Source organism: Aythya fuligula, chromosome 1 (genome assembly GCF_009819795.1).
Source record: "Aythya fuligula isolate bAytFul2 chromosome 1, bAytFul2.pri, whole genome shotgun sequence".
In the NCBI taxonomy this organism is placed as follows: Eukaryota; Metazoa; Chordata; class Aves; order Anseriformes; family Anatidae; genus Aythya; species Aythya fuligula.
Window position 1 is genome coordinate 55,064,841 of NC_045559.1, and position 21,944 is coordinate 55,086,784.

The 21,944-nt window shown below is 42.7% G+C and overlaps 1 protein-coding gene across 4 annotated transcripts; it reads right to left on the reverse strand.

The window, feature by feature from the left end:
- Nucleotides 1-5,754: 5,754 nt before the first annotated feature.
- Nucleotides 5,755-21,514, reverse strand: LOC116502317 (cytokine receptor common subunit beta-like). Of its 4 annotated transcripts, none has more exons than XM_032208173.1 (15): nt 21,475-21,514; nt 21,275-21,389; nt 20,212-20,364; nt 19,594-19,723; nt 17,420-17,601; nt 16,962-17,107; nt 13,949-14,114; nt 13,065-13,203; nt 12,803-12,963; nt 11,815-11,960; nt 11,540-11,711; nt 10,403-10,493; nt 9,280-9,349; nt 8,162-8,262; nt 5,755-7,869 (listed from the first exon to the last, which is right to left on the reverse strand). In XM_032208173.1, the coding sequence occupies exons 3-15, from the start codon at nt 20,279-20,281 to the stop codon at nt 6,666-6,668; spliced, it is 2,778 nt and encodes a 925-aa protein (XP_032064064.1). In that variant the 5' UTR covers nt 20,282-20,364; nt 21,275-21,389; nt 21,475-21,514; the 3' UTR covers nt 5,755-6,665. The 4 variants fall into 4 exon arrangements, with proteins under 4 accessions (XP_032064064.1, XP_032064065.1, XP_032064063.1 ...); XM_032208174.1 differs by having other exon boundaries at nt 21,466-21,503; XM_032208172.1 differs by lacking the exon at nt 21,475-21,514 and having other exon boundaries at nt 20,212-20,307; nt 21,275-21,473.
- Nucleotides 21,515-21,944: the final 430 nt, after the last annotated feature.

Genomic DNA, 21,944 nt, shown 5'->3' on the forward strand with positions numbered 1-21,944 from the left:
AGGCTCCACTCAGTTGTCAAACCCTTTAGTACCTCTTTTATTCATGTCAGTGAGCAAGTCAAGGATAGTTTTCACACATGGTGTGAAAAAGGTCACCTCCTACTACAAGAGAAAAGAGGCTGTATACATTGATGTTCCATGACTACTCCATGTCATTTGCCCTTATGACCAGAAATCAGCCTTGGCACAGTTTATTTCCCAGAATGGATGTAGGCACAGATCAGCCACTATAAATGATTGCTTCCTGAACAATATACAAGACCTAGTACAAGTTGAAACAAAAAATGACATAAGTTTACTACAATAATATTTTGAGGGCATACGTGAGAATAATGAAACTGGCAAAAAATAGGCCCAAGAAGCTGTAAAACAGGTCAAATGTTTGCAGTGACAAAGGATCTGTTAAAAGAATCATTTAAAAACTCAAAAATGAACTTAGGCCTTTTGAAAATCAAGCTACACTATAAAGGCAGGGTTATTGTAGCCTCAATCTTCTGAAAAGGTAAATGAGGCAAGACAGGTAAAGAAAAATGATAACTTCATGATTATTTCCAACTAAATCTATTGGTTTAATAAGACATAATTACTTTCTTTACAAGCCTTGCATAACCTACAGTCTTACCAATTTGCTTTCTTATAATAAAATCTATAAGGAAATTTAAAATGCAATTGCTGAACAAGTAATTGCAGCAAAAAATCAAAGGCTTTAGTAGCGTAATGGGTTTACATGTTAAGCTTTTGGTAGTGGGGGGCTGTAGAGCTGGCCTCTATGAGAAGAGTCCAGCAGCTGCCCCTTACTAGATAAGGGCCCGTTTCAGCCAGACCCAAAGGGACTACCACTGGCCAGAGCTGAGCCAGTGAGCGATGGTGTTTGCATCTCTGGGAGAGCAGACTTAAGAAATGGAAAAAAAACTTCTGTGCAACAGCAGCTGGGAGAGTGAGAAACTGCCATGAAGGTCAAGTGGAGTAGGGGCAAAGAGTGACCATGAAAGAGTGGCAGAGTTGAAGTGTCAGGGATTGACTGCAGCCCCCATTCCCCTGAGCCACTCGGGGGGAGGACGTAGAAGAGGGTGGATGGTGGGAAGGTGTTTTCGGTTTCCTTTTTATTTCTCCCTGCTCTAGCCTGTTAGTAATAGGTAATAAATTACAGTAATCTCCTTATGCTGAGTCTGTTTTGCCCATGGCAATAATTGTTGAGTGATCTCCCTGTCCTTATCTCATCCCTTGAGGCATTTTCATCATATTTTCTTCCCCTTTCCCTTTGAGGAGGGGAAAAAAGAGATCAGTTGTGGTGGAGCTCAACTACCAAGCTGAGTAAAACCTCCAGAAGTAGGTCTCAGTATCAGAGAAAAAGAAGCACCAAATGAAACTTTTTGAGAAGCACTCAGAGGTGAATCCAGGGAACTACTGACCAATCTGTCTAGATTTTGTACTGGATACCTGATATAAGCCATGATATAAAATAGAAATAGTAGACAGAAATCATCTGGGAGGAGTTAACATGGCTTTTGTAGAGATGTTTCACAAAACTAGAAGAGCTCTTGGAAGAACTCCAGGAGCAAACAAACACAAGGTTATGCAGTTAGTATATTAGATTTCTAAAAAGCATCACAAAGGCCCTCAAAAATGCTGTTGCAAGAAACTAAGGGATAAAAGAAAGGCTCCCACGTGGATTAAAGTCAAACAAAGACAGAAAACAAGTGAGAGAAATTAATGGTTAGTTTTCATTTTGGAGAAAAGCTTTAAGTGAGTTCTTCCAGGAATTTATAATCTTCAGCATAATTATAAATGATCTGTAAGACAGGGTTACTGAAAGGTTTACTGAAAGCTTTATCTAGGGTACTCAAATCTAATGATGATAGAGAAACTGAGTTACTAGGTATAAAAAGGATATGAAATTCAGTGTTAATAAATGCATAGTAATTAATGTGACAGAAAAATAATTCTAACTTTACAACAAGATCAAAGAATGTGTAAGAGCAGAGTAATAATAGTAATGAGAGAGTCCAATTATCACTGACTGGTTAAATAACATGTTTTTTGAATACCATACTCAGTTCTTGTCATCTCATCTCTGACAGAATATTGTAAAATACTCTGTAGAAACAGAAAAGGTGCAGAAGGGCAAGTAGCGTTATCAGGAATATGGGTTTAATATGAAGAAAGAATTACTCTGCAATTCTTCAGCTTGGAAAAAGAAAAAAGTGAGAGGTGATAAGACAGAAGGTTATAGCATCACAAACAGGAGCGAGATAGTAAATAAGGAATGATCATTCACTGATTCTTATAGAACAAGAACAAAGGAACAATTTACCATGCAACTGGCACAAAACGAATCAAAAAGAAAAAAGAAAAAAAAAAAAAAAAAAAGAGGTTGTTGTTTTGTTTGTTTAAGTGTTTTTATTTATAAAGAAATTGATGAAAGCTTTATGAATAGACATTATGAAGCCAAAAATTAAGCGGTTTTACAAAGCTCAATCTCTAAAGGCCAGAGCCATAAGTACATACTATCTTCAACAGCTTAGATGTAACCTCCATCTCAAGAAGGTTCTGGGCCAGACAACAGGCAAAGATATCATTTAAGGATTTAATGATTTTCTGTATACTTTTCTGTGGCTACTATACCCTTGTGTTAAGCATCCACTGTAAACTATTGGCAAAGACAGACTACAGCAAGATGTAATGCATGTTTAGACCCAGTGTGTTCATCATTTGTTCCTATACTACAACCTTTGCTCCATGTAGAAGGGAAGAATCGAGTGTCTTTAGATGCTGAAACAGCATCATGAATCCATCATGAATCTCCAATGAGTCTTGGCCCTGGGCAAACTGATCTAGTGGGTGGCATCCCTGCCTATGGCAGGGGGGTTGGAACTAGGTGATCCTTAAGGTCCTTTCCAACCTGAGCCATTCTCTGATTCTATGATTCCGTGAATGAAATAAATCTGAAAATTTATTGATGTTCATCAACTTCCAATGGACTTCTGAATGCAGAAGAAAGACAAACAGGTTAGAAGTACACTGCAGCAGATGCAGAAAGTACTCAGCTCAAAAAGTGCGCATTGCGGACATAGAGCTGGAACATTTTTAAAAAGAACAATAGGAAGTAGTCAGCCAATTATTTCAGATAGTTTTACACCTACTTTTTTAAACAAAAAAATTTAGCCTTCAACAATGGGGACTGTACATTCCTCTATCAAAAAACTGTAAAGGACACAAAGCTTTTGACCTAAACATGTCTCATGGGTAGCAAGTTTGCAGAGTTTGGGTCCACCCACTTAACCCCACGGTGAAGCATCCACAGTGTAATATGAGGAGAAGTTATGATTGAGATTGGAGAATACCAAATCCTGCCAGCAACTAAGAAGGAGGTAAAAAGGGCCAAAAACATCACTGAAATCATTGTGCTAGATATTCTCCAGATACAGAACGTGACTCTGAAGATTTCTTTTCATGGAAATTTCCACTCTGTAGTGAGAACAGAGGGAGCATGTGGTGAGTGAGGAGAAGAGGAAGAGTGCTCATTGGAATTGTATAGGAATAAGACTGTGTGTACAAATGTGTTTGACAGTGTATGAATAAGAAACTATACAAGGATTGGTGGGATGGGTTGGATTTGTTTCCCATTACCCTGTAGAAATACAGGTTTCTCAGAAATTCTCCAGCTATTGTTCTTTGAGGCCATGAAGGGCTTTCCAGTGTAGTTTCCTTTTCTAGTAAACCATTCGCCTTCATTTTCCTTCCTTACATAAAAGGCAACACCCAGACTAGCAGAAACAGAACAGACTAGTTCAGCATGGACCTTAGTTAGAACTATTGAGGTCACAATATACTTACTACCCTAATCTCATGCAAGTACATGAGATTTGTAATACATTTCCAAGTAATACAAGTAATACATTTCCAGTGGACAAAGATTCTGAAAAAAAGGAATAATAAACTAATTACTTGAAAGCAACAAAGAGAAAATTGCCTGCTGTTAAAACACAGGAAGAATCTTTGATGCTTGAGCATACAGTAAGGAAAGGGTGGCAATGATTTTGTGACTATATATTCAGTGTAAATAGTCAAAGAGTTGTAAAAGGTGATTTACAGTATTAATTGAGATGCTTACCTCTCCTTCTTTGGCTATATAAGAAACATAAGTGAATTGCCTCTCAGATATACAGGGTGAGGAACCCCTCTGGAACTTCTTACTGGGAAACCCTGAACAGAGAAGCATGTTGTAATTGGCTCCTGAGTCATCAGAATGATGATTCCTCTCCCTCATATCAGTACCTAGCATCACAGAAGGCAGCAGCAGCTTCCCTTTGCACAGTAACTTTGTGGCTTCAGCTACTGATCAGGAAGTTTAAGACTGAGGACTCGCAACAGCTCCTAAACCACCAGGCTGCAGGATTGCAAAATGCTTTTTATCACTCTCACTGCAGCTAGGCCTTGTGCAGAAAGGAATGTAAGATTCATATGATCAACAGCTAAAGTTTATGGAAGCTTTAATTCTGTAACCCAGTAATAAATGAACTCCCCTAGCACAGGGTAGCCATAGGTTCTGCTTCTGTTGTCTGTTACATATTTAATTTAATGGTGCTTAGGTGGATATTGCACGAAGAGTTCCTAATGCAGAAATCCATTCTGTTCTAAATTAATCTTTATAGTTGCTGATGAAAAACACTGTTCAGCTCCCCTAGCCTGAAAATGGCATGTTACTCTACAAGTTCCAAGCTCCTGTAGTAATCTTCAGATCATAAATGTTGCTCTGTGGGGTCATGTTCTTGAATCTATAAATGTCCTTGTGTTTATAAATCCTGCCTCCAAGAGCAGCCTCTGGAAATGCCCAATGAAGTACATAAGGACAGAAAGAACAGATAGCATTCAGAGTACTGATCACAATGTAAATGAACTTCATCCAAAAGGCCTGAGCAGAGTAGAAGTTCTCCCACTGTCTATTGTTCTTGGTTATTAAAACCACAGCCATTCAAGGCCCAGCAAGGGGATGCATATCTGAGATTTGAATCCAGATACTAAACCTGCATAGAACATCTCTTTTTAGTACCCTCCTATATAAAGCACAGTCATACGGCTTAGAAGAAATTGGGTTTGCTACTCATAAAAGGCCAAAGAGACTACCAAAAAAAATAAAAATCCCTTAGGGTGCTCCTCAGTATTCTCTATCAGAGGCTGCAACTGTCTGCCTTCTGCCGTTAAGAATATCAAATTGAATTTGTGCATCTTTCAGATTTAGAATATTATTTGTAAAGGTTTAAATTATGAAAAAATAATGCATTTCTCTGCAATTTCTGATCAGCATTGATCCATTAAACCAGCAGGAGGAATCAGCTGGCACAAAGAACCACCTCTCATTAGCTCTGTCAAATAACATAGCAAAGTCAGGAGGAAAACATCCTACCTCACAGGGGACATATCTGAACCAACAGAATTTTTGAAGGCCTGTTCAGATGAGCTAATAGTAATGATATTGTAAGCACAGCATTCTTAATGTATGAAAGGAAAAAAGTAGTAGGAAGTAATACAATTTTTTATTAGTTCAAGTTATATATTTGAAAAACAGACATATTTTTTTGAATGCAAGCCCACATTAGTTCTGAAACCAAAGCCTTTTACCTATCACAGAGTGGTAATTCTGTGCCCCTATTGTGCAACACTTACTGGACCAAAAAAAAAAAAAAAAAAAAAGTCTCTTTCTCAGTACGGTTTATTAGGAAAAAAAAAAAAAAAAAAAAAAGACATCACATAGTTAAGATTAATTATATCATGCATAAACAACAAATGAACTTAAAAGAAAATAATACATGTATAGTACTTTAACATTTAAAAATTAAAAAGCTGAATCAGACTCAAGCTTACAACTTTTCTCCACTGTCATTCTCTGTTATTGACTCACTCCCTTCCTTTCATTGTATTGCAGCGTCCTTGGGTTTTTCTCATGTAATATATCTTCCCCATGATTCTCTAGAGCAAATTTAATGTATCTCAGTAATGTCTCCTTCTTATTCTTAGAATACACTGCAATACATCGCACCTTAGCTTTAAGATAGTTTTCCTGGACTTCAACAATTTTTTCTCATTTTTGACTTACACTTCTATTACTGCCCGTTGTTTTTTCATCTTGGATACTTATTCCATGCCACCAGTGGAAAGGTAGAGATAATGAAAGCTACTTGATGAATTTTATATCTATTTCACACAAAAGATAACAACATTGCTCGAAAGAATATAAGTTTTCTTTACAAAGTTTCCAGACCAATCTTAAGCTGATAGCATTTTATGCTGTAAAGGCTGCGTTTCTTGCCATGAGTTTTGCTCCAGGCAATCTGGTATTATGGTAAAATGATTGTGACCTGTCACAGGACCAGGAGGAGGCTAATGTATTCATTGCGTATAAGCCAAAAAGTTCAAAAAACACCAACTATCTCAAAACACAAATATCTGGGTTGTTTTTCGTGCCAAAACTGTGATGGACATTGAGAATGAGATCAAGCTGAAATTCACTGAAATGAATGAAAGTCATTTCCAACACATTGGATTGGAGGCTGGAAGAAATAATTGCTGTGTATTTGCTCCTAGCTTGGAGGGTTCCTTTTTATCAGATAGTTGCAATCTCTTTTAGTTGCATGTAGCCTTGGTATTTATTGATATTTGCTCCTTTAACAGATTTCTCTGATCCTCAGAGATTGTTGCCAGGAAAAGTAATCATCTGATTTCAGGCTTTTGAAAAGCTGAATAGCCTGCATTTTTGATACATCTTCCTTCTTGCCAGCGTTAGATTCATCATCAGATAGAGGTTTCCCAGGTGCTGTCCTGGCTTCATCCGTTTTCTTCACTTGGGGGTCTTCCTGGCTCATATGCACCTTCTCACTGGATTTCAGGCTGTGGAAGCAATAGTCACCAACCTGGCAAAGGAAAACTGGCTCAGTGCTGTCAGGGTTTAACACCACCAAATTACCCTCCAACAAAGGCAGCTCATTAGGAAGAGTGCTTCCCTTCTGTAGGACAGGCAAAGAAATCTTTGTGGGTTCTGAAGGTCCATGAGGACCTGAAGGGACAACAAGGTAGTCCCCAAATGCATTCAGGTGAGATTCAGGAAAAAAGACTGGGGCTTGACCTGAAACTGGGACCGTGACACCAGATTTCCCAGGAGCAAACTCATGGCAAGAGCGGTCACTGGGGAGCTGGGGCTCCTGTGGGTCACAAGGCAACTCCCCAGCAGTGGCAAGTGGCAGGTGTGTGGAGTCACTGGCTGATGGCAGTAAGAGGCTGTCTGTGGTGATATACTCTGAGGGGCACTGCTGAAGGGATGTGGCACAGCCAAGAGCCTTTGGAGCTTTCTTCTCTTCTGGTTTCACATTTGTGCCTTGCCCACTGGCTGGGGGGAGTGGCGAGACTTCTTTCTTATCGTTGAGGTGCTGCATTGCTTCCTTCTGATCTGGGAGCTGGAAAGGCTGCTGAGGACCTGCTCCTGGTTGCTCTTGTCTTCGTAGAGCCTGGGGACAGACTTCATTTGGGAGGGTCACATACTGTAGCGACACTGATTTCTCTTGGTTTCCCACTGGATTCAGGGTCACATTCAGGGGCCGATGAATCTCAGGCTGGGAGGACATCACTGGGTTGTACAAGTATGGACCATTGAAAGCGAAGGAAGTGACTGCTGCCTGGGAAGCAGTACTTGCATCAGCACTGTTTCTCCTTGAAACAGAAAAGGAACGACCAGCAGCCCGACTTAGGCAGACAACTGGGGCACGCTCTGTCACATTTAAAGCATGGTATTGGTTCTGTACGTCCAGTGCAGTAGGTGAAACTTCTGTCTTTCCAGCCTGCCCCTCAGGAGACTCTGCCAAAGTCTTCATCTGCCTGAATGGGAGAGTTAACAGTTTCTCATGAGAGATATTCCTGTGGTAAACATTAAATATAAACACAAGCTTAGTCAAAATTTTAAGTAGCTACACATATGGTTAGAATAATCTTTCTTGGTTGACTTGGCTTCTATCTTGACTAAACTAGATAGCAAAAAATGGTATCCCAAGCTCAAAAGGAACTGGCACAGGCTTTTTGATGACAGAACACTTAATTATATCCTCCCACGAATTAGGGAGCTCTTTGAGAATCTTATTCACAGTGTCACTATAATGTGCTGTTCATTCACCTGTCCACAACTTGAAGGAAGCTAGGCTGATCCATCTTCTCTGCAAGGTTGTATTTGAAGTCCAGCTGGCTGTTTGTCACCCAGTTTCCTAGATTCACTTTCTGAAAAAAAAAAAAAAAAAAGAGAGAAAGCAGACATGAGGAAAAAGAAGTGTCTCACCAGCAGCTGAGTCAAGAAACATACAGTTCTCATGGACAACAAAAACAAGCAGGAGAAACTACAGCATCTGGCAAAATGCTGTAATATTACTAGCAGGTGCTTTCTGTTTTCCAGAAGAACGTTGCTTAAAACCCACTTTGAAGTGAGTTTTGAAGTGGGTTTTGAAGTGGGTTTTAACTGACTTAACTTTACATAGCTTAGGGGTATGAAGCTGTTCCCTTAAAGAACTCATAGAATGTTGCAGGTTCTCTCCACAATAAACATCAAAGCTATTGTTTTGCTTAGTGTCTGCTCTATAGCATCATATGTGACACTCTGGGCAATATTTCACCTATAGGGGTTTAGTGTCTGTCATGTGTACTAGCTGACCAGACAAACAGAATAATTGAGATGTTTACAAAATTTAGGATAAGGTGATTCAGCGCAGGGATGAAAAGTTTCAAAACCATGAAACTAAGGCAGCGAGTGCTTGTAGATCAAGAAACAGGTAAGGAATAGAAAACAAAACTATTAAGGTGCTTCTTAGAGTGGGAAAAAAATCCATTTTTACTGAAATATCAGGCAAAAGAAATTGACACGAGACTTTAGTATAAACATATCCATTTTATCTGGATATATAAAAAGCATAAACAGAAGCATCCATGTCTAGTTTTTTCCCATCTATTTGAAAATGATGTGTTGAACCATTACAATGCAATGATGTGTTAGACCACTGCAATGTCTAATTCCATTTTATAGCAAAATAACAAATGTGCAATGTTTAACAAACACATATCTACTACTACAAATGTATGATTACACATGTTAAATAGGATCTGAACTTCTCCTAAATAATGAAGAGACTAATCAAAGTATTTGTTCATTATAGGTGAGGAGACAAATAAGAGCTCTTGAGATTATTGGAAGTCATGAATAAAAGAGAGAAAAAGTGAACTTTTAAAGGTACAGGTCCCTCTTACCTCCAAGTAGCTCTGGATCAGCAGACTCTTGCTGGGGTTTGGAATCTTTTCCTCCCACAGTTTCTTCTGCCTGCAAGAAAAACAACAACACATTTTCTCAATGTGACTGCAAGGGGAAGAAACTGTGCCCCGTACAGCATGCTGCTCTGCTCAGCAAGACACCACCAAGGCCCTGTGTATCGGGTCTGCATGGCAAGGTTTTGGCAGTGGGGGGCTGCAGGGCTGGCCTCTCAGAGCAGAGTGGAGTGAGAAGCAGCCCTGCAGCCCCCATGGTCAGTGCAGCAGGAGGGCAGGAGGTGCTCCAGACACGCAGCAGCAGTTCCCCTGCAGCCTGTGGAGAGGCCCCTGGTGGAGCAGGCTGTCCCCCTGCAGCCCATGGGTCCCCCATGGAGCAGATCTCCAAGCTGCAGCCCCCACATGGGTGGAGGAGCCCCCGGTGGAGCAGGTGGATGTGGCCTGGAGGAGGCTGCGGCCCATGGAGAGCCCCCGCAGGAGCAGGGCCCGGGCCGGAGCTGCAGCCCGTGGAGAGGAGCCCACGCAGGAGCAGGGGTCTGGGGGGAGCTGCCACCCACCCGTGGGAGACCTGTGCTGGAGCAGTTTGCTCCTGGGGGATGGGACTGACCGCAGCCCTCAATCCCTATTCCCCTGCAACCCTCAGTGGGGAGGAGATGGAAAAGGGTAAATGGGGGGAAGGTGGTTTTAGTTATATATATTTTTTTCAGTTTCTCACTGCTCTTGCTTGTTAGCAATAGGTAATAAATTTCATTAATCTCATTGTGCTGAGTCTGTTTTGCTCATGACGACAATTGTTGAGCAATCTCCCTGTCCTTATCTCAACCGTTGACGCATTTTCATCATATTTTCTCCCCCTTTCCCTTCGAGGAGGGGGAGTGAGAGAGTGGTTGTGGTGGAGCTCAGCTGCCCAGCTGGGTAAAACCACCACACTCTGGCAGGCCACCACCCAACTCTCACCTGCACACAGACACTCATCAGGCTGCCCATTGCACACCAAGGCTCACCTCCACACAAACCACTCTCATGTTGCACAAGCAGTGCCTCACAACTTTATTCCACTCACATGGCCAACACACTGCTAAATCTCCTCCTCACAATGCAAACCTACCTGAGGAAATACTTATAGCTGAAAGAAGCAATGATTAGCAAAATGATGATGAGAACTGGCAGCATCACTGGTAGAAGCAGTGGTGACAGAACTGAAAGAGAGAAAAGAGAAATAGGGAGCCACCAACAGAGGGGTGCATAACAGGTTTTGCATTTTGGTCAGTCTCCACACAAACATATCAGAGAAATGCAAGTGGCACAGCACAGGATGCAAACAGGCCTTTTAACTGTTGGGATCCCCTCCCAGGTGGGAGAGACCAAATGTGGCCTGAACACCTTACTGATGACCACAGAAGTTCATTGTTTTCTTATTGATTCTATTTTATTTGTTACTGACATCTGAGAAAACAATTTATGCTAATAAAAAGCTAGTTAGGTACCTTACTGCACTATGAACAGTAGACGGATCTTCAGACATCTTAGGTCTGCCCTATTGTGTTCAGTGCTGGAGAGATGGGAGTCTCAGAGATTCTCCTGAGCTTCCTCTGCTAATAGCTATAGCTGAACATCAACAAGACACCAATTTCTTCAAAAGTAGTAGACTTTGCCCCAGCTGCTTTCTTATTACTTCAAGCTTCATCAGGACAAAATACATAAGATCCTATAACTTGGGCACAAGACCATTCTGATAGCAGACATTCTGCTTTTAAGTTGACAAACTACAAAAAACATGTTAAGGTCTGTATCTCCAGCACACTGTACTAGGTGTTTTACACAACCCCATATTCACTCTGTAAATAGAAAAGGCTGATGATTTTCATCCCTCTGTCTTCTTGCAATTGCAGGCTCTTCAGTCCCTGATAGCAGAATGGACTATTGCAATCAAGAATCAAGCATGATCTTTTGTGCAGGATCTTTATTTGATTCTCAATATGGAAAACTTTACAGCTGGCAGTATTGGTCTTGTGAAGAGAAGTAGGAAAGATGATTACAAGGTTAATTCTGCTCACTGTGTTTATTAGCATTACTGCTGTTTTGTAAGGCTGCACACAGGAAAGCTATCTCGTTTAGCAAGCATACCTATTTCATGGCTGGGTCTAACTTCAACATCCACTGAGAGAATCATATATTTCTATAGAGACATTTCATCCACTAAGAGGCCAGAAAACCTTACAAAATCAGGCCATATGAAAAGTACCATTCTCAGTTTCCCAGCTGAACTCCTCACTCCATTCACTCCAGCTGCTCTGGTAGTCTACACTATTCACCATTGCACGCATTTTTCCCCTATATTTTGTAGATGGTGACAGCATCTGCAGGGTGAAGATGAAGGGAGGTTCATCATTGTTGATATCTAATGTCCGCAAGGTCTGGGGAGAAGAAAGAAACACAAATGACAGAGGTGAGAGGAACTGTCATTCCCATTCACCCAGCAAGGAGAAATCCAGGACTACTGCACTTCCTGTGACTTACCTCATTATACTGGTTGTGTATCCAGTACTCGACTTGGTATTTCTGTTTTATGAACTTGTACTGAAAAGTGTGTTTTTTCCACCTTAGTTCATACTCTTGGTCCTCTGTCGCTTTCACAGACACATTTGCAGGTGGTAAGACCTTAACTGTAACACAGAAGAGATCTTAGAATACAAATCAACATCCAGATCCTGCACTCCCTTTCACCACTGTGAGTAGTATCCGGAGACTGAAAACCAGGTTGTGTCGTGGAATGCAATAAGTCTCAGCTTTCTAACACTTCTTAATTCCCCATATCTCCATTTTTAAGCCAAATATCATAAACCAGTGCATCCATTAAATAACAGAAGATCCATATCCATTAATGCTGACAGTAATTTCTAAATGTAGAAAAGCAGTGAAATGATATTTCAAAAGTCCGTACTCATCCACCATGTTCCCAGAGATTTTCAGCTCTCTTGGAGCTATTAAATGGTATCTTCAAACACTGCAGGGGCTCCCCCCAGTTCCGGTCTGTAAAGAACAGCACTGGTACCTCCAGATGCATGCAGGCAGAGATGATCACCTGGCGCACCTCACTCAGCAGAGCAGCCCTACCTCATCCTGTGCTCCAGGGGACACTGCACCCCAGGAGCTCCACCAGCTTCTTGCAAAATTACACAGTGACACACTTCCACAAAACACCTCTCACTACAGCTCCCTCATACCTGGGACAATGGCAAAGGACAATGACATTCTGATTACAGAGAACTCAGTGTGGTGACGATTGTTCCCAGAAGAGCTCTGGGATTTCTGCACAGCAGTTTCTACTACTGCCACCATCCTGAAAGCAGCAAGAGACACTGAGAAACTGCACACCTGCAAGCCACCTTGTCCAGACCATCTCTTCACCAGCTCAGCTCTTCTCCTTTCCTCACCACCACTTCCCCACACAGCCACCCCTCCCAGAAAACTCCCAGCAGAAGTGAGACACAACACAGCAGCTCACTGTTCTTGTAGGCTTCAATCAGTTTCTCCTCCGTCTTGGTCCGGACAGACACTTGGTACCGGCTCTGACTGCTGATGTTGCTAACAGGGATTGCACAGCTCTGCACCACATAGGGGATGTGAGGAAAGGTCTTCTCGTACACAGGAGAGCACTCCTCTTCCCTGGGGGGAGAAAGGAGGCTGTGCTGAGATCAGTGGGAACGGGACAGAGCAGAAGCTCAATGGGAGACGCATGGGCACTCTGCCATTAACAGATCACATACGCGGATGCTGGAGTGGCCCTGAAGAACAAGCCAAAGATGACAGAGGTGGTGATCACTTTCTTCACTTCCCAACTGCACGTCAGAAGATTTACACCATTGAAGAGGCAGCGAAGGTTCCTGGGCTGAATGGGTTCCTGGCCTACACAGAAGATCAGAGTAAGCTAAGTGACAGGACAAGTGCAGTGACAGCCTTTGTCTGGGTCTGCGTGAACAAGGTCTGTCCAATGGGATGGAAATGCCAAACACTCTGGAAGAGGCAAGATGGAGACTCGCTTTTATTTCCTTTTCAAACTTCTCCACAGTCTTCTGGAATAATATACATGTCCATCCAAGTGGAAACAAGACTGACACAACAGAAGACTATCAGGGGATATCTCCACAAGCCACATCCCAAAACACAATCAGTCCCCATAGAGAGCACTAGACCCATGGAGGGGCACAGCCATTTCATTATCGCTAGGCAGAACCCATTGAAACAAATTTTGAGGCTTCCTGAAAGAAAGCAATGACTAGAAGGGGCTACCCCCGTGACATCTGGTGCCATTCCTATTCCTTCTAAGTAAGGTTAAACAAAGAACAGTCACAGAATGACAGAATGCTCCAAGTTTGAAGGGACCCACAAGGATCACAAGGCCCAACAAAAAGTCTCCTTTGCTGCTTACATGAATCATTTTACTGTTGCCAAGCTGAGTTGAAGTGAACAAATTAAATGGACTGTAATGGGGGAAAAGATAAAACAAAGTACCATCTGCATCCTTCTCAGCAGATGCCTCAGTTCTCCTGGGTCCATACGCTCTTCCAGCATCGTGCCAAACTATGTTCCCCAGCCCTGGCTTCTCCGCCAGCCCTCCCATCCTTGCACGGCCCCACTCCAACCACGCTACCTTCAGGGGTCTCCCAGGACACATCCGTGCTCCACTCGCTGAATGGCCCAGAGAAGCCTTTGGCCTGCTGTGCTCTGGCTCGCACACGGGCAATGTATCGGCTCCCTGGCACAAGGTGGCTGAGGTGGCAACGTGTGGTGTTGGAGAGCAAGCGCGATGCATCCTTCTGTTAGCAGGGAGGACAAATGGGGAACAGAGAAAAGGTGGAGGGAAGGCAGGGAAAGAGCAAGGAGGTGATTGTCAGGATGCACCTCCAAGCAGTCCCGCACACGTGATGGCGACACACATGCTGCCACATAGTGCTCCTCTCTCCCATTGCACAGGGGTTCTGCCTGCATGCTGCCATCATGACATTGGAAGGGCAAGGCAGAGGCATGGCCAGCTCCAACCCAGCCCAGCAGATGGACCAGCTCCTGAAGATTGCAGAGCTTTTACTGACTCCAGCACCAGCTACACGAGAGTCACGGCACTGCCCAGCTCAGAACTGTGTGGAATCTGCCCAAGACACTTGTTGTGGTTTCAAATGTATTTTGCCTTTCTCCCACATGAGCCCTTCCATGGGCTACGCATGAAACACGCTTTACTTTCATTTGGGAGGGGTTCACAGAATCACAGAATTTCTAGGTTGGAAGAGACCTCAAGGTCATCGAGTCCAACCTCCAACCTAACGCTAACAGCCCTCCACTAAACCATATCCCTAAGCTCTACATCTAAGCGTCTTTTGAAGACTTCCAGGGATGGTGACTCCACCACTTCCCTGGGCAGCCTGTTCCAATGCCTCACAACCCTTTCAGTGAAGAAGTTCTTCCTAACATCTAACCTAAAACTCCCCTGGCTCAACTTAAGCCCATTCCCCCTCGTCCTGTCACCAGGCACGTGGGAGAACAGGCCAACCCCCACCTCGCTACAGCCTCCCTTGAGGTACCTAAAAAGAGCGATAAGGTCACCCCTGAGCCTCCTCTTCTCCAGGCTGAACAAGCCCAGCTCCCTCAGCCGCTCCTCGTAGGACTTGTTCTCCAGGCCCCTCACCAGCTTTGTCGCCCTTCTCTGCACCCGCTCAAGCACCTCCATGTCCTTCTTGTAGCGAGGGGCCCAAAACTGAACACAGTACTAGAGGTGCGGCCTCACCAGAGCCGAGTACAGGGGGACGATCACCTCCCTAGCCCTGCTGGTCACGCTGTTCCTGATACAAGCCAGGATGCCGTTGGCCTTCTTGGCCACCTGAGCACACTGCTGGCTCATATTCAGCCGACTATCCACCATCACTCCCAGGTCCTTCTCTGCCTGGCAGCTTTCCAGCCACTCATCTCCCAGCCTGTAGCTCTGCTTGGGGTTATTGCACCCCAGGTGCAGGACCCGGCACTTGGCCTTGTTGAACTTCATGCAGTTGACCTCAGCCCATCGGTGCAGCCTATCCAGATCCTCCTGCAGAACCTTCCTACCCTCAAGCAGATCGACACACGCACCTAACTTGGTGTCATCTGCAAACTTACTGAGGGTGCACTCGATGCCCTCGTCCAGATCATCGATGAAGATATTAAAGAGGACCGGCCCCAGCACCGAGCCCTGGGGGACGCCACTAGTGACTGGCCTCCAACTGGACTTGGCTCCATTCACCACGACTCTTTGGGCCCGGCTATCCAGCCAGTTTCTAACCCAACGAAGCGTGCGCCAGTCCAAGCCAAGAGCAGCCAGTTTCTTGAGGAGAATGCTGTGGGAGACGGTGTCAAAAGCCTTGCTGAAGTCAAGGTAGACCACATCCACAGCCTTTCCCTCATCCACCCAGCGCGTCACTCTGTCATAGAAGGAGATCAGGTTCGTCAGGCATGACTTGCCTTTCATAAAGCCATGCTGACTGGGCCTGATCGCCTGCTTCCCCTGCAATTGCTGCATGATGACTCTCAGGAGGATCTGCTCCATGAGCTTTCCTGGCACTGAGGTCAAACTGACAGGCCTGTAGTTTCCCAGGTCTGCCCTCCGGCCCTTCTTGTAGATGGGCGTCACGTTTGCTAGCCGCCAGTCGATTGGGACCTCCCCTGATAGCCAGGACTGTTGATAAATGATGGACAGTGGCTTGGCCAGCTCCTCTGCCAGTTCCCTCAGTACCCTTGGGTGGATCCCATCCGGCCCCATCGACTTGTGCACATCTAAGTGCCGTAGCAGGTCACCAACCAGTTCTTCATGGATAATGAGGGCCACTTCCTGCTCCCCATCCCCTTCCACCAGCTCAGGGTACTGAGTATCCAGAGAACATCCGGTATTGCCGCTAAAGACTGAGGCAAAGAAGTCATTGAGCATCTCCGCCTTTTCCTCATCTCTTGTAACTAAGTTTCCCCCCGCATCCAGTAAAGGATGGAGATTCTCCTTAGTCCTCCTTTTTGTGTTGATGTATTTATAGAAACGTTTTTTGTTATCTTTAACGGCAGTAGCCAGATCGAGCTCCAGATGAGCTTTGGCCTTCCTAATTTTGTCCCTGCACAGCCTCGCTACTTCTTTAAAGTCCTCCTTAGTGGCCTGCCCACTTTTCCAAAGCTTATAAACCCTCTTTTTCCTCCTAAGATCAAGCCACAATTCTCTGTTGAGCCAGGCCGGTCTTCTTCCCCGCCAGCTTGTCTTTGGGCACGTGGGGACAGACCGTTCCTGCGCCATTAAGACTTCCCTCTTGAAGAGCACCCAGCCTTCCTGGACCCCTCTGCCCTTCAGAACCGCCTCCCAAGGGACTCCACCAACTAGTGTCCTGAGCAGCTCAAAGTCAGCCCTCCGAAAGTCCAATACAGCGGTTTTACTGGTCCCCTTCCTGGCCTCGCCAAGAATAGTGAACTCCACCATTGCGTGGTCACTCTGCCCAAGACAGCTCCCGATGATCACGTCCTCCACCAGTCCTTCTCTGTTTGTGAAGAGAAGGTCTAGCGGGGCACCAATTCCAACTCATTTGCACAGCTTTTACCACAAGCCCTCAACTGCCCCAAAGGGTGCCACCCAAGTCAGGACAGCCCAGCTCATCTGCTCTTACCTCCCAGGACTCCCACTCCCGCTTGTAAGTGACTTCATATTCCAGTGCATTGCCCAGCCATTGGCTTCCTTCAGCTGCCGTCCAGGTCAGGAAGAAGTCTCCTGAACTCTCTTGAACTTCAAGGTTTTGCGGTGGAAGGGGCTGAACTGGAAGGTGAAGGTGTAACATGTGAATTGAGACAGGGACATGAAGGGAGGAAGAAAACATCTAGATAAGCTTCCCCATTTCCACAGTATCTTATCGTATTTTACAGCAAGTAGTTGCTTGTTGAGAGCCCCTTCCATGTCTTGCTGCTCCCAGAGTCTTGCCCTTTCCCCTCCCTGCCACATCCTCTCAATGTAGAACTGTTTGGTCGTTTTCACAGTCTAATTGCAATTCACTTCCTGACTGATCTGCAAAAACATTCTTAAAGATCTCAAATATTCATTGGAAAATAGAACTTGGCATTAATTCCTTACCATTTTGGAAAAGATGAACATTTAGTTGTTTTTCAAGACTCTTGTTAGGTTTGAAGCTGTAAATATGCTTTATCCCTATTCCAAAATATTCTATATTTTTCCGACAAACCCAGGAGATGTAGGGGTCTGAAGTCTCAGGTGAGGCACTTTCTGGATCACGTACACAAAGCATCTTGCTCTCGCTGTGTAAAGAGGAAGTGATCTATAAAGATCTGATTTGGAAACATATTATTCATGCAAAATTAAATGTCTGAAACCAATTCCATCCCATTCTGTTGTTCTAATTTACTTAGACACTTATATCCTCATTATCACTGTATCTATTATTCTTGTTTTGCATCAATTAATATGACTAACATTTTTAACACCAGGATTTTTCTCAAATGCCTTCACATTTCAAAATATGTAGTAAAATCTTATATTTTGGTATGGGTCTACTTTTGTGGGGTTTTTAGCCTAACTCTTAATAATCTCATATTTTTACGTGAGAAATAATATGGTGAAAAATAGTATCATGAAAATGCATTTTTACTTAGAGTGAAATGTAATAAAGTTTCCAAAGATCCTTAGCTTCTTGAAGAAATTCATTTTGCAGTCCCGGAAAGACACATAATTTTTTTTCTACAACCAAAATGTACTTCTATATCCTGTTCGGTTCTGTCAAGGGACCTTATGCATTCGTTACAGATTTCATCACGAATATTAGGTGTCAATTTAGATAGCCTTTTTTCAGGCCAAGGAACATCATAAAGATTAAAAACAATACTTTAAACTAGTCAGAAGAGGATAAGCTTTGTGTGCTTGCAGTAAGCTGAGCTGCTGGAGAGATGTGTTGCTTCTCTTCATACCCTCTGGATTTTTGCTTGAGCCTATGGCTTCACATGCAGTATATTACATTGTTCCCCTTCAAATGAGAAATATTGTGTATAACTGAGCTCAAATACTGTCTTGAAGGATAGGATGGAATCTCCTAGCCAACCATATGCCAACAAGGATTATCCAACAGTATTGATATCTTGAAAAGTTGGGTATTGGCAAGGAAACCAGGGATATTCCTGAAGTATGGATGGGATCAACCATACATGTCTGTGCCCTTAAACAAGAAAGTCAGCCCAATGGATGTGAAGCCTTGATGATATTTCTATCTGCCCATCAGCACCAGCTTATAGTTTGGGATTTAGTCAACTACTGTTCATCTGTGAGTTGACCATTGGCCATTTTGATTTCAGCTGTCCACAATTAATAGCTGCTTATCTGATTAGTTCACTTCAGTCATGTTTCCTGTATGATCCACACAAAACATTCTATCATATAAGCATTACAGAGCATTTCCCAAAGGTACAAGAATGTTATATCATTTTTTTTTTTTTTTTTTTTTTTTTTTTTCAGAAATATTAGCTTCAAGGTCCTGTTCCAAAGCCTTCAACTGATTTCAGCTCTTTTAGGTATATGAATTCTCTCTTACTTACAACAAAATCAAGAGTTCTTTCCTTCCCCTTTCCTTCCTGTATCTGCAGATGATAATTTGTTTTCTTCTCAGCTTTCCATCTTTATCTTCCTCTCTTCCTCGACTATTCCTCCCTCTCTGTCCTTTCTTATCCTCACAATTGATTGAGTCTGGTGATTCAGTTCCCTTTTCATAAGGAAACAGATGTAGTAGAGAGATACTGATATAAACAGACCAGTATCTCTGGGAGGAAGATTGATAGCACAGATGAACTTATCAGTTTTTGCTGTCTCACAAACACAGTCTATTCAAGTTCTTCAGAACTGATCAAAAATATACTCGGTGATGCTCCTAAGTAGGCAAAGCAACTGGGGAAATGTCTCTTCCCTGCTAGTTTCATGAACAACCCTCAAGCCCACTCTTGTTCTGACACAACCTTCCCCACGCCATGAATAGCAACATATACACCCCATCATATTTTCTATCCATGTTCCACAACAAAATCATGGAGAAATAATTGAAAATATGATAAAAATTGCTCCCCTATCACAACCTAATAATTTCTTCTCTTTTAGAAGACAATAGCAAGCATGACTTTTACTTCAACTCAATGACAGGAAGAGGTGAGGCCACTTTCCAAAAATCTGACTGCCAACCCCTGGGATTCCAAGTTGTGTCTGAGTTCTCACTGGACTTTTATCCAGCACAGTACATTTCATGTACTTACTTCTGAATGCTATCATTTTGGTAAAGAGTTATACGAAGGAGGTCATGAGCCTCTTTATGCTCTTTCCATTTGCACGTCACGTGTGTGCTGTAGTCATTGTAGCAGCTCAAGCTCTTCATTGAGACACTACCTGAGAAAGGAATCCAGGAAAAAAAAATACCACTGATTACAAATAGAAATAGTGAGAGAAAGCAGGAAGTACCAGCAGTTCCACAGGAAGATCCAGTCTTTAGGATGTTGCTGTTGGTAGCCCATGCACCCACACCCTGTTCCTGCCCACTTGTGTCTATTCTCATACTCTACCATCTGAACTATGTACCCTTATGTCACGGTCTAGTCCTCCTTCTTATTCACTCATTAAGCAACAAACTTGTTCATTTCCTCTGTTTGTTCAGCGTTTCACCTGTTCATATCTCCAGCCACAATATAACCTATATATTATATAACCTAACAATCTGCAGACTGTCTGCATTTGAGCAAGACACCTGTTCTCCTACAGCACACAAGACGGTAGCAGAAGCAAGTAGAAAATGAGGAACACTATCAGCTGAAAGGAGACAGATATAAAAAGAGAGGGAATAAAAGCAGAATAAAAGAAAATATAAATTTGAAACTCACCATTAATGGCTTGGTCACTGAAGACCAAAGACAGATTCAGCAAAATGATGAAAATCTCTTTCATGTTCATAATGTTCTTTGCACATAAGTTTGATCCTAATTCAGAATATAAATGATTTAATTACAAACTCTCTTCTTCAGCTTATTGTGGAGCTTCTCGTTTTCATTTCATGTGAAGAGAAGTAAAACTGAATTAGGGAACTTTAGTAATTACGCTGTGCTGAAGTGACATTCAGAAAGAACTCCTACAACACAGTTATTGTGAAAAAAAAAAATCAGAAGGAGCTTTTATAAAGTCTTTACTTTAGGACAAAAACCTTGTCTTATTTTGTGAACCTGAAAAATGACCAGAGAATGAAAAGGTAAATGTGCATTTCCAAGGAAGTGCAGGGATTCTTTCAGCTAAGACTATTAGCCAGAAACAGTCCTAATCTGTGAAAAGAACTCACCCTTCAAATTCATTCATCCTGCTCTTCATGCTTAGAGCCTTCATAATGAACCCCAATGTTGCTCTGCTTTCTTACTTTTCTTTTCAAAAAAAACATTTTCCAACCGCATACCACGGAGTTGAAATTCCATATTAATTCACTTTCAGGTTTCTCTTCAATATGCTACTGTTTCAGCTACTCCCCAAACAAGCTGCAAATTGTACAAATACATCAAAATAAGCTATTTCTCTTGCTTTGGTGATTGCCAAGATCCAGAGTAGGTTGAGTGGTTGAAAGACCATGGACCACATTCTTTAATACTGAAATTTGAGCACTTTTGGCTGTCTCTCATTGCTTTTTCAAAAGTATAATCAGCTCGCAAAGCTGACACTCTTGTACTCAGGGAACATGCAGTCCCTAGCTCTTTTCTACTTTAGGGAAGCGTGGAGAGAGCTCCTTTTAAATTCTTACACTGACTTTCAGATTCCTGAATGCTGCTTTTTGACACCAGAAACAGGTGGCTGAGCCCTTAAAGAATCATCACAGTTAAGAGACCCCTTAACATCTTCCAAGTCTTTGAATGAGAGCAGACCCTTCTATTTTGCTTTCCCCAGAAAGAAGTATAATTCCTTTACCTGGATCCGGAGCTGTCTGTTAGGCGATGATAAAACTTAATGGTAAGTCTTCCTGTCCAGCTTTCCCCAACAGCATCAGAATCTTCTGATGAAGAAATCAGCAAAAACACGCTTCCTTAGAATTGGAGACAGAAGCTATAAACAATTACAGGATTTTCCTGGTGAATAAATCTTTAAAATAAGTGTTGTACCTTCTATACCTTCAAATGTCAGTTTTATAGAAGTAGACCACACCCTTTCAAGGAAAGGAGTTGCGTATGTAATTGCATAGCCTGTACTTCCTATTTTAAACCCACTCAGATAGGATGTTTAACTGGGAAGAAAGGGGAAGGAAGTATGCCATTGGTAATCTGCATGTTAACGATTAGCTGATCATGGTGCTAGTATATTTTCAGAAAAAAGGAGCTGGAAATGGGAAGATTGACTGAAACAGAAAGGAGAAATAATAGCAAATATTTCCCTGTTTTTTATTCTAGTGTTGTTTCTTGTTTTATTGTGGTCTAGACAATCTTCAAGGCTGGGATCATTTTGTACTTTTTGTTTGTATGCATATGTATAATTAGAGGGGGAGAGAATACCTTTATCTCTGTAATCTCCTAATTTGAGTAATATTTTAAAACCCTTTAGGTTTTTACTGATTTCAACAATCAATACTTGATTATAATTTTAT